Here is a 14,000-nt window from a genome sequence, read left to right on the forward strand (position 1 = left end):
AATGGTAGCAGAAGATGAGATAATTACATAGAGTCACTGACTCAATGGCCATGAATTTGAGCAAACTCCAGGAAATAGTGAAGGACAGGGAAGCATGCGAGCTGCAGTCCTTGGGGTCACAAAGATTCAGACATTGAGAGTAACTAGGTCTCTTTTTAAAACTGGCTAATTCTAGGACATCATAGATGATGAATGCACAGTAGTATCTGCTAATGGGATAACAATCTTGTGTATTATGGACATTGTATTTTATTAAACGATTCACAAATTTCACTTGATTTGCCACTTTTTTCCTTCAAGTCTTTTTCCTACATCTTTTTTTCACACAAGCTGCTATTTAGTGAGGTCTCCCATGCTATGCTTCATAACTGATTTGTTTTAACCTCAGTTCAGGACTCTGTACTTACCCCTATTAAAGTTCATCTTGTCCACTTGAGCTCATCCTTTTAACCTACTGAGATCCTGTCAAATCCAATATTTTTGCTCTCTTTCCAAGCTTGATTTAATTCACAAATATCATGAAGCAGTCATTTCTATTTTCACCTATGTCATGGTTAAGCCTATGCAAGTCATTTTTAAGAATAGAGACCTTCTTATAGGTTAAGTTGGATCAGTTGAACAGAATTCTGTTGATATGTTGATATGTAATTATAGTCAATTTACTTGCCCTTGTACCCTGACTACATTTTATCTAGACCCTTGTTCCATAAAATTTAAAAGCAGGTTGAAATTAGTTCATTGGAACACACACTTTCTTCAACTAAATATAAAACTAAGTTTCTCTTACATAATCAGTTTTGGGATATCTAACCAGTCCATGATAAAGGAAATCAGTCCTGGGTTTTCATTGGAAGGACTGATGCTGAAGCTGAAACTCCAATACTTTGGCCACCTCATACGAAGAGTTGACTCATTGGAAAAGACCCTGATGCTGGGAGGGATTGGGGGCAGGAGGAGAAGGGGCCGACAGAGGATGAGATGGCTGGATGGCATCACCGATTTGATAGACATGAGTTTGAGTAATCTGCGAGAGTTGGTGATGGACAGGGAGGCCTGGCGTGCTGGGATTCATGGGGTCACAGAGTCAGACACGACTGAGCGACTGAACTGAACTGAACTGAACCTGAAAAATCTACATCTTTCTCTTTTTTCCTATACTATAAGGAAAACTTTTGTCTTCAAAAATCACCTGGCTTATAGTAGATTTAGATGAATTATTGAATGTATAAATTATTGAATGTTCAAAATGCTTCATTTTATTTGCTTATGAGTCATAGTCATGTGTATGTGCTTTGTCGCTCTGTCGTGTTCACTCATTGCAACCCCATGGACTGCAGCCTGCCAGGCTGTAGTTTAACTGATAGTTATAAAAGTAAATGAACAAATAAAATTGAAAACAATTATTCAGAAGGTTAGTGTCACTACCTGTGAGGAGAAAATTTTAACCATGTGTGACCAAATGATGTTAAAAGATCAATAGAATAATGATTTGATTTGGCATTCAGAGCAAACCAGATGGGTAATGAAATGAGGAATTTGCAGTTTCAGATGTGCTACAGATTGGCTATAATGTTAGATTAAGCTCACAATTGAAATAGGAAAAATATATAAAATGTATTATAAATAATGTGACCACTTTAACATGGAGAAATGAGTGGTTATAAAACTATTTGAGAAGCAGGGGAGAGGGAAGGCATGAGATAGCCACCTGTCTTCTGACTTCAAGGTCATAGTATACCTCAAGTGAGGTCCAAAGTCAAGTCTGCAACTACTCACCAGAGGTCAGGAAACTCTGCAGTCAAGCTACCCTTCTGCTGATTTCACAGCCCCTGGCACCAGAAATTGAATGAACTGTGGAGTAAGGAGTCCAGGTACTTCTGTAATCCACATCTGTATGTCTGTCCTCTTGTCAACATGCACCTCCTCAGAAGAATAGGAATGGGACTCACACTCGTCCAACATGTTAAACCACTAAGATGCGCCATTCGTCCTAAGAGCCTTTATGCTGATCACAACCATAGCAGCAAGTGAGCCTGGGGAATAAAGGTTTTAGCCTTCCATTTCTTTTGGTAAAGAGGCATAGTGACAGAAATGGAGGAGGGGTATCATCAGAAAGAATTTGAGGTAAGGATTCAAACACCATTTTAGAAAAATTGATTACAAATATTTAGAATATTTAGAAAAATATTTAAAAAATCTTATGAGATTGACAAATACCAAATTATTCTGTTTGATCTAAGTTAAGCGATACGACACCCTCACTGGTGGGGAAGGAGCTGAGTCAATGACTCTGAACCACTGTATCTTAATTGCCGTCTTCCCAGCAATCCAGGGAACCAAAGTTTCAGAAGTAAAGATGTTGGGAAACAACTTAGCTCGAAACAGCTAAGCTGTGTGATAGGGAAACTAAAGAAGAGCTTGTTGTCTCAGAAGTGAGTACAACTGCAGAAAGCTTGTCATTTGGGAGATCTTTTTAATTCATTGTAATAAGACATAGAAGAAAGAGGGACTGAAAGTCCAAAGAAGAATAAAAGAAAGAAAAGAGCTCCCTGATGACACAGGGTTCTGCAGAAAAGTAAAAGTAATATCATTCTGAGATGAAGGGTTTGGCCTTGGAAAAATCAGAGGTTGGACTTCCATGAATCCAGAAGTGATAGGGTACAATTTGAGTGAACGAATATGATAATTTCTATAAGCCCCTACCTTATCCTGACTCCTGAAAAAATACTGTTTTTTAATCTCATGATTCATCATCAAGTTTAAAATGTTTTTTAAAAATTTACTTATCCAAGATATCCTTTGCAAGTACATTATATTCTTCAACTCTCTATTCCTCCACATGAATATCTTTGGGCATGTGCTTTCAAGAGTCTACTTTATAGGGAATATCTTCACTTTAGAATGCTTTTTTGTTGTTAGACAGGGGAACATAATATTTGATGTATTGTTTTGAATTTGTTTCTGAATATCTGTGTGTGTATATATATATATATATATATATACACACACATATATATCTGCTTATCACCCTCTCTTCCTTATTCATCAGGTTGTTTATACTCTGACTTTATGTACTAGTTCCTTTCTATTGAAAGATTGTTGCTGAACCACGTAAAGAAGCCGGGATTAATAGTCTCTGCTCCTTTAAATTCTCAATGATGGGTTTTAAACCTTCCTTAACCTCAGGTTTCAGTGGATACTGCTTCTTATGTGGAAATAAGTGCGGGTTTTTGAGCTTGACAACTACAGGAATAGCATTTTGTGCTTGACCTACAGATTTTCCATCAGCCCCTACTCTAGGATTTGCATTTTGTTCAATTAAAGGGAGAGAAAGGGAAGGCTCCATATTCATGAAAACAGAGGCATAGACTTTGCTCAGTATATCCCTCCCTAAAAGGGGTGAGGAAGACTCTGACACAATCAGAAACTCGTATGAAAATAGCACTGAATCCCAGTCACAACTTATAGAAGAACTGAAGTAATACCTTTTGGCTCGTCCAGACAGTTCCATTACGGAAGCAAATCGGGAAGAAAGTGGGCCAGGGGCTTCAGTAAGCACAGAGTAAGTTGCCCCAGTGTCTAAAAGGAAATCAATGGATTGCCCCCCCCCCCCGCCAGTTATTAATATCCGGGGTTCCTCAGGTGTAATTAGGATGGAGGCTTGTGTGGGGACCCCCCAGGCACCTTCAGTCCTGATTGTCTTGAGAGTCTAACCCCTGAAACCTACGCCTCTGGGGGCAGTCTCTCCTCCAGTGTGGTCCTTTGCAGACCGGACATGGAGCCGGGGGCGGCTTAGATGCCTGAGGGCAATCCTGCTTGAGGTGCCCCTCCTTTCCATAGTAATAGCAAGCCCATTCCTTTTCAACTGGGGCCCTCTGGGCATTTTTCTCAGGCTGTTTAAGAATGGTTCTTACAGCCATTGTGAGGGCTTCAACCTGTTCCTTTGTCTTTTCCTGCCTTTCTTTCTTTTCCTCATATTCCCTATGATAATAGACTGGCTGAGCCAGTTGTAAGAGATTATCTAAAGACTGATTTGGCCCATATGCCAGTTTTAATAGCTTACGGTGGATATCTGGAGCTGAATGAGTGAGAAATCTATCTTTTAAGATCACCTTTCCCTTGTTTTCTACAGAACTGATATAATTATAAAGCAGTATTATACTTAAGGGACCCTCCAACTGGCCACTGCTCACCATCCTCCAGTGGGTACTGTGGCCATGCATTATCACATAGGAAGACCAAGTGTGTCTTCTTTAAGCCCTGGAGATTAAACCTATCCCAGTTTTTCAGGATACAGTTCAAAGGAATGAGGCTGGAATTGTTAGCTCCCATCTGTAAGAGAGGAAAAAAGCGACCAGAGCCATCTTTCTACTGGAGGTGTCCCTCCCTGCTATAGATGGGGGGATGTAGACAAACTTTACACCAAAGCTTTTCTTTCCTTGTTGGACTTAGTCTGTCCCTTACTGATGTAGGCACTTATCCCTCCCAGTTCTATCACCAAGACAGGATGGAGATGCACCAGGGTAGACCTAATGGTATCCCTGACTGACATCCAGCTCCTCACCATTAAAACCTTGCTTGCCTCTGATGCTACCCAGGGTGCAGAGTAACCTTCCGGAATGCCTCCCAAGCTAAGACCGCTGGGGGAAACATTTGTCACCTGAGTGCCTGTGCATGACCTTGAGTATATTCCTGATCACAATAAGACCGGTACAAACATAAAACTGAAATGTTCCTTCCAAGCGTCACCACACCAGTCTAAGAGCCTTCTCTGGCCCACTAAGAGCCAGCATTACCAAAGGGAAAACCCCACTGCAGTTCCAATCTGTGTAATGTTTAACCTCAGGGATGCTCTTGTAGCTAGAGCTCCATCTAACTTCCGAACTTTCAATTCCGAGCGAGGCTATGCATTTCCTGACTACCAATCCAAGTTTGGGACCTAAGTCATAGTACACAACAACAGCATAGATCACAAGCCCCTTGAAAGTCTATGATCTGACGGATTAGGTTAGTACTTCTAATTCTCAAGGAGTTATGAAATGGTCAAAGAGACCGAAAAGTTTGACCAAGAAAGGAGAGTTCGGTCCACATGCTTTGCCCATTTCTGATCAGTTCCTGAAGGAGACATTGGGTGCCTCTTGGCATTGGCAGATCGGTATAAACCCCTGACACGTTTCTGCCATAAGCCTTATGAGGTTACCGCGGAACCGCAGAGCAAGGCTCCTCACTTGCTTCGCGCAGGGTGTTTCATTCATTCACAGAAGCTCACCGTAGAGTTAGTAAAGTACAGCGGAAAATGTGTTCGCTAGGAGAACAAAGAACTAGAGCTCCAAGCGTCCTCACCTTGTCCTGAAGAATCCCAGACGAGCCCCCAAGATGAAAGGTTGTTGCTGAATCACAAAAAGACACCGGGATTCTTAGCCTCCGGAGGAAAAGAATTCAACCCAGGGCCAGAGACAAGGGTTGATCACTCAGAGCTTTTGTGCAATAGAGTTTTATTAAAGTATAAAGGAGATAGAAAAAGCTTCTGACATAGACATCAGAAGGGGGTAGAAAGAGTACCCCCTTGCTAGTGTTAGCAATGGAGTTATAAAGGATGTCTTGAGGTTGTAAAGACCTCACTAGACCTACTCCCATAATTAACATTTTAAGATAACAGGATTAGCCAGAAGGTTTTTTCCAGAGACTGTCCTCAAGCAGGATACATTTTTGTTATATAATCCTAAGGAATGTAGAAGGACAAAAAAGTTTGTCCTTTCTTCCTCCTTGAGAATTCCAGACCCCTCTCTCATTGGGGACCCCTGGACTTCTTTTCAGCTTCTCTAGGAAATGACTCTCTCATTGTTTAATTGTATTGTTTTATTTTATCAGAATTAAAGTCAGAGGAGCAACTCCTCTTATTATTCCTTTACCTGTTATAACGTAAAAATGGTGACCAAGAAAGACTTTTTGTTTTCTCCCTTATACTTTGATCAAACTGTGACTTTAGACATATGGATAAATATCAAAATTTGTATCAATGTTATTTAGACACTGAGGGCTGTTTTGAAGAAAGGGTAAGTGGAGTGATATTTGTCAATACCCTGTGATATACATCCCCATTAACTTACCATCACAACAGAAACTTTAATGCTGTTGTTATTAACATTTTGCTTAAAAGAAAACTGATAACAAATGAGTTTTATTTGCCTAGAATCATACAGTAACTTCACAGACTGCTCCTATGTGACTCCTGGACAGTGACACCAGTGACACTCTTTGCTATTATACACAGCAAACATTTCTAAGCTGAATCTAAGTATTGTATCTTTTACCTACCACTTGACTGAATATTGAAAGATGTCAATGGATACAAAATAAAGTGATAGTAAGAATGTGGTTTTCAGGGAAGGAGAGCAAAACTATAATGACTAATATTTACTAAGTGCTTAGTGTTAATATATTTCAGGCTCTGGTGTACATGTTTTTCATTACTTAATGCAAGTAACATCTGTAGCATGGACATTATTCTAATCTCCATTTTGGGGGAGAAAAATACTGACTGTGGAAAAGATTAACAGACATGTCTAAGATTGCAGCTGACAAAAGACCAGATGTTGGATTTATAGATTCTGATGATATATATCCAGGCTCTTCACCCAATCCTATGTTGGTACTAGTGGAGATGAAAAGGAAAAGTAAATGTAAATAAAGTGTTTGTACAATTATCCTTTTTATTCATTCAGTGATAGGTGGCATTCATTAGTTATTGAGATGGAAGGATCTAAGAAGTAATTTACAAAGCTATGCTAACAATGATGGGAGCATTGTAGATGAAATTCAACATCCGCAAGCCCCATTTGAAACACTGGGTTGTGTTTGATCATCTTTTAAAATGTGATCTTCTGCTTTAATACACCCAGTGAGGTTAGATATTTCAGGATCTTGAAAGCCAGACGGAAAAGTCTAAGTTTGAGGTTGTAAAGAGGAGGAAGCTCTTGAATATCTCCTCAGGAAAGTGACGTGATCAGAGTGGTGCTTTAGAAAAATTGATTTTGTATTTCCATGCCATATGGATTCTAACTTGGTGGGCTGTCCAATAGAAGAGGAAGCTGAGAGCCACTAATGGCATTGCAGGAAGAAGCATATGGGGCGTAGGCTTTGGAGTTCACAGTGCAAGCAGGAATGAAGAGATTTTGTTGTTCAGTCGCTTAGTGCTATCTGACTCTTTGTGACATCAAGGACTGTAGCATGCTAGGCTTCCCTGTCCTTCACCGTATCCCAGAATTTTCTCATCTTAAGAATTAAAATGCAAGAAAAATAAAAATAACTTTGTGACAAAGGCTGATGTATATATCAGAGGTAGGATCAAGAATGAATGTGATTATAAAACAATTGAGAAAGTGGAGAGAAGAATTAGAGATGTTAGTTTAGATGTCAGGCACTATTCACTTGGCCAAAGTCTGTACCTCTGTATCATATTTTTAATTGCTGAAAATTGTATCATATATTTCATATGTGAAAATTGTTTCATATATTTCAAATATGAAAATTTATCATATATTTCCTGAGGCATGAGTATAGCCCATCACTTTTTTCAACAGTACATCTTGTATATATATATATATATATATATATATATATATATATGTGTGTGTGTATATGCTTGCATGTAAAAATTGTATATATCAAATATTTTTTTCCTTTCCTCAAGAAATTCATAATTTAGTAGTCAGTGGGTAGTTGGACATATAAAATCAGGATGGAAGATTTTAGAGCTGCAAATTACAAGCACACTTTTCTTTTTAGTCAGGTAACAGAAAGAAGAGGCCAACAAAAAATAAATATAAATGAAAACCAAGTTAAGAGGTCTGAGAATAGATAGAAACAATACCCACTCACCTATACTTTTGTGATGGTACGCTTATGCTAGGATTAAAGGCTGTACCATGTCTGAGTGTGCAGCTTAGCAAATGGTGCATACTTCTGTACTTAGGGTAGTAACCCCAAACTGTGTACATTCCATAGGGTCAAAGGTGGGAGGCCAGAAGAATCACTTCTCTCTCTCCCTGCATGCGTGCTTAGCCTCTCAGTCATATCCAACTCTGTGACCCCTGGGCGGTATCCCACCAGGCTCCTCTGTCCATGGGTTTGTCCAGGCAAGAATACTGGAGCAGATTACCACTTCCTACTCCAGGGGATCTTCCTGACCCTGGGATCAAACCTACATCTCCTGCATTGGCAGGCAGAGTCTTTACCTCTGAACCACCTGGAAAACTATTCCAGCCTCCACTAGTACTTAAACCTTTTCTTTTGAAATGTGTCCTCAAACTAAATGTTATTGCTGTGATGCCCAACTTAGTCCTAATTGAGTTACAGAGTCACTCAACATGGGGTAAGTCTTATGTGGAACAATCAATGTGTGTGTGTTTTCCTTTTTCTGCAAACTTTAGCTCAAACCTATAGATGAAAAGAACCTTTGGTTATAACCTAGCAATTAAAGAAACTTCGCTTTACCATCTAAGCCACCAGGGAAGCCCCCAAAATTATAGTAATGTTTATATATGACAGTTTAAATAAATTATTAAGATAATTTAAAATATCTATTTCCAGGTAATATTTTCATAGTTGTATGACTTTGGGGTGCATCAATATTCTGCACATTTCTGAACCTTAGAGTTTTAGTATAATGTACTTCATAGGATTTCCAAATAATTTGCAGTCACTAATTAGAGCTGAAATGTACACTGTTGCATTTCTTTACAATATTAATATCCAAAAGGCCATAAACCTGACCTCTTGGCTCTTGCCCAGTGTCATTTGTAAGGCGTTTTTTTATGTGATCTACAGTGCTCTCTTTTAACTCTAGCAAATAAGGCACATTTGACTCAACAGCCATTAGAGATTTTTATATGAATGTTTGATTATACTGAAACAAGAATTTACATTTACTTCATTATTTTCAATCAAGTGATTTTCTTTTTGTAAAGTTGATTCCCGAGATGGAACTATATACTTAATTTATATATTTATAAATACCTATATATAATTTACCTAAATTATATATATTTCTAATCTTTATGATTTTGTTCAAATGTGATATTGAAGAAGGAGTGAGACTGAGAGTCAGAAGGGACAGAAAGAAATTCCTTTAATGTTTAACTTGTCTCTAATTGCTCATGTTTTCAGAGCAGAAGTTTCATTTATTTCCTCCTCAAGACTTTTTTCTCTCTTACACTCTCCTGTTGCCTGGTTGGCCTTTCAGATAATTCTTTACAAGGCTTTGTGTACTAGAAAATAAAATGAAGTTTCACCCAAGGATATCCTCTCAAGGGTATCTTCTTGAGTTTGAAGTAATATGAGTAAAGGATTATTACAAAAACATGTAGAAAAAAGATTTTGTAGCTGTTTCCTTTAATTGCAGGGATTAAAATGTAACTATCTCAACTAAAGGATTAAAACTTAAATATCTAACTTTATTTTAATTAAATGAGTCATAAGGAAAATTTTAAGATAGTTTAAAGTTTTATTTCATGACAATTTCTCTAAGCATTTGCCAAATTATTAATATAATTTTTATAAACAGAAAATAAATCTCACATTTTCACTAAAGATAATTACTTATGTTAATAATTCAATAAAATATAGTTTTCTTATCTTTTACTTGTACCTGCCTTCTCTCTCTCTCACACACACACACACATACACACACTTATGAACTTGTTTTTCTTGAATGGAAATAAAATGCTTATATTGGATAGTAAAGAAAGAAGTAAAACTATTCCCTTAATAAATGAAATTTATATTGGAAATGTATAATTATCAATGAAATTTGATATTGAATTGACTATTTTCTACAGTAATAAATATAAACTAGTGTATACTTTCCTGTAACTTGAAGAGATCATTCAGTGGTTTGTGCAAGCTTTGTAATTCAAATATATTAAGTGATAGAGACAGCAATTTTCCTTTATTCCTAGTTCTCAGAGCACCGTAAGTCTTAATAATGGCCATCCACATTACCTGGGTTATATTTCCTTTGTTTTTATTCCTTTGTAGATGTTCCATCAAGTCCCTATGGAGTGAAGATTATAGAGCTGTCACAGACCACAGCCAAGGTTTCTTTCAGCAAGCCGGACTCCCATGGAGGTGTGCCTATTAATCACTATCAAGTGGATGTCAAAGAAGTGGCATCAGAAACCTGGAAAATAGTACGCTCCCATGGAGTTCAAAGTGAGTCAATGATTTCAAAGCATGTTGGTTAATCCAAGCTGATCTTCAATATACCTGTATGATTAGCTTTTTATTTTCCCTTCAATGTCCTATTTTTATTTTAATGAGATAGGATGGGGAGAAATTCCCACTGTCCTGTTCCTCTTAAGAATTCTTTAATAAAGAGTAGAAAACTTTCCATCTTTAGTAAAGTTTAAAGAGTTTTAGGAGTTCTCTGGAGGTCCAGTGGTTAAGACTCAGCACTTTCACTTCTATAGCCTGGAGTTCAGCCACTGGTTGGGGAACTAAGATCCCATGAGCTGCGTGGCATGGCCAAAACTAAGATTTAAAAAATGAGTTGAGCAAAATCACTGAAGGTTAATTCCAAGGGGAAAAAGTTTGTATTTAAAATTTGGGTGTTGGAAAAGAAATTGGTGACATGTTACACTTGAAAGCTGAATATTATCAGTTATCAAATTTCATTTATTGATAATATTTCTTTCACAAGTAGGTATGAAAGTCATACTGTAAAATATAGATGCCTTGCATATATACTTATGAAGCCACCTATACAACTTGACCTTGCATGCTAACATTTACTTCAAAATTATGTTTGAAAAGCTCAGATTTTTACTGAGAGTCATGACATTTTGATTAATAGAATTAGCTAAATATGAGAAGTTAGAACAGTTTACAACACTTCTTTCCACTTATGTAGCATTTCCTCGTGTGAATGTGTGATATTTCTGCCACTATTAAGAGAAGAAACTAAACAGGAAATAATATATTAACAGAGTTGAGCTCTGTTAATTGGGATATAGTATTTCCCTGGTGGCTCAGATAGTAAAGAACCTTCCTGCAATGCAGGAGACCCAGGTTCCAATCCTCGGTGGGGAAGATGCCCTGATGAATAGAATGGCAACCCACTCTAGTGCTCTTGCCTGGAGAATTCCATGGACAGATGAGCCTGGCGGGATACGGTTCATGGGGTTGCAGAGTCAGACATCACTGAGCGACTTATATACATATGCACAATTGGGACATAGAATAATATCTTGTGGGCAGTGATATTATAAAATAGTATAATTTATAGTGATAAATAAAATAGTATAAAATAGCAGTGATAGTATAAAATAGTAAAGAAAGTATTGTTGCATAGTTTCCCTCTGCTGGCTGTGCCTTGACCCTAACATATATGATGTAAGGTTTCTATAAAAGGCATGAACCTTCCTGTGAAGTGTTCTAGTGGACAATGGAGACAGAACAGATAAAATCATTCTCGATTCATCTGTGTTGGCACAGATATGAAGATAAGAAATGTCAGATCTGGACATTATAGAAATTGCACTTGGCAGAATAATTACATTGCCAGACCCTCCACAAAGAGGGTAATCCCACTAGGACCAATCCTAGCAATCTAGAATATGTGTGTCTGGCATTTGTTCTCCCTTTAGCAAGGAGTTGTACTATTTTCATAAAGATATGGTAAAGATACAAAATAACATAAAGATCAGAATTGCAAATGCTTTATACTAATAGAACTTTGAAATGTGGAATGCATAATGATGGTTATGTTTGCTATAAAATTTACATCAATAATTTGACTTTTAGAATATATGAGATAGTTTAGACTTAAACTTTCTGCCTTAAGCACACATATTTCATTGAGTCGTAATAGTTTCCTTTAAAAGGGACACTTCAATCTTGCTCACATTTTTGTCACTAGACAAGTTTAGGTCCTTTTAACAATGCCTAGAATTATTCTTATACCCTGGCCAACCTACAATATTCTCTCACTGTCACACCTGCTTTGGATGTGATTTCAAGCTAAAATTCTTTCTTCCCCAGAATGAGTGGCAAGAAAGGAACTGCATATTTCTTACATTATATTGTGTGTGTGTGTGTGTGTATATATATATATTATACTATATATATAGTATATATAGTGACAGTCTCTCAGTCGTGTCTGTAACCTGAGGCAAACCCTAACTATCAACTGTCTGAGTTACTCCCAGGCATCTTAGCTGAAATGTCCATATGTACTATAATATCCTCTCTATCATGTATATATTTAAAATAAAATTTAAAAGGCTGATTTCATGTCATAGAGCTCAAAATTTTGTTGAAGTTTGAGTTGTGAGACATAATAAAATCTGTAATGTTTGTTTCTATGTATAGTTATGAATATGTGTATACACAAACCTCAGAATTTACAATCTTATTTAGCATTATTTTTTCAATTGTTTTCCACAGCAAAGTATTTATATACTTTGAAGATGTTTTAAGGAACTCATATATTTTTGAATAATGAAAAATGCTATTACTGTATACTTGTTCTATAATTTGTGCTATTAATTCATCTTAAAGTTTGAGATTTTTATGAACATAATTGTACTTATTGCCTTTGAGGCATTTCTTAGATTGATTTAGGTTTATCTGTAAAAAGGTAGGTGCATATGGTCATGAACATTTCAGCTACTGCATCTTATTGCCCTCAGAGTGGTTTTATTCTTCTAATTTACATTAATTTAGTGTCTGTTTAGTTACTTTTCTGTGTATCTACAATTCATTATACACTATTCATGTATATGATTCCGATTGCCAATATCATAACCTAGACATAAATAGCAGCTCTTTCTTGATTGTGACATCATTCAGTAGGAAATTTCCTGTTAGTGGATTGTGATTCTAAATGACTCATTAATTAATCTTCTGTGAGTTTCACTTGCTCACTCTGCACCTGGTTTAGAGAGCAATTGAAGACTGGACCTATTATTATATTCTTCTCCAAGGCTTAACTAAACCCTTACTGATTATCCCAATCGTTGATGTGACACAAAACTAAATTTCAAAACATAGAGCATTGTGAGCAAATCAGATATCAAAAACTGAACTGTTCAAATATGGAATGTGAGTCATCCTAACATTTAACTTTAAGTGAAAATAATGTATTACAGGTGGAGTAAGACTTTTTGACTGGGAGGGCTACATGACATATTCATTACCATATCATTTAACATTTTGTATGTGTTTTATATACCTCATTGGGCACAAATGAAGAGAAAATAATAATCTTGCAAACAGCTACTCAATTTTCAGCCTTCAAACTGAAAATGAAAAATTAATATTTTAAAATATCAAGCTCTTAACAGAGAAGAATTCTCTCAAATAGCATAATCTATTCCTATTGATTTGTGAAATGTTTAAAACCACACATAAAATCACAGCTAGAATCACACACAAAAGTCCTTCCAGTGTAAACCAAAATTATTATACACTTTGCTTTATTTAGGTCTAAACTTATAGTAGAATTTCCCTTTGTTACTGACAATAAGGAAGATAATTTTTATTTGAACATAAGAGCACTTTCTAAATAAAAATTCATTTTGAATTGAAACTTTTACTTTTCCAAGTTCTTTCCTTTTTCACTAATCAAGGGCTATAATAGACTATAATTTGGAAATAAATACCCTGTTGGATTTTTCAATCCTTTCATCGCAAATTTCCATTGAACTTTAAATGTGGCTTTGCAGGATGCAACTTCATTGTGTATATTTTAATTTATTGATGGCAATTTTAACATTGAATTATTTAGTTTGTAAACATTACGGTTAAGATTATGTGCATGCTTCATGTTACATATAATTCAAAGCTTTTAATGCAGGTTTTAGTATTAGTGAAAGATCAATTTTAATTAAAATTCAAAAGAAAAAAATAAATTTATATGGTAGGAAAAGCCACTTTCTTCTTTGAAAAGTAGCATTTAGTAAGCATATTTTCCAAAATTGTTTTGAAGTATATGTTTGGAT

The 14,000-nt window shown here is 36.4% G+C and overlaps 1 protein-coding gene across 2 annotated transcripts in view; it reads left to right on the top strand.

Moving 5' to 3' along the window:
• NCAM2 (neural cell adhesion molecule 2) overlaps positions 1-14,000 on the top strand; it is a 545,626-nt gene that overhangs the window by 450,491 nt on the left and 81,135 nt on the right. For both annotated transcript variants that reach the window (XM_070455106.1, XM_070455107.1), the window contains exon 12: positions 10,039-10,212. In XM_070455106.1, the coding sequence (XP_070311207.1) occupies positions 10,039-10,212 (174 nt within the window). The remainder of the gene's footprint in view (positions 1-10,038; positions 10,213-14,000) is intronic.

This window comes from Odocoileus virginianus, chromosome 25, assembly GCF_023699985.2.
Source record: "Odocoileus virginianus isolate 20LAN1187 ecotype Illinois chromosome 25, Ovbor_1.2, whole genome shotgun sequence".
NCBI lineage: Eukaryota > Metazoa > Chordata > Mammalia > Artiodactyla > Cervidae > Odocoileus > Odocoileus virginianus.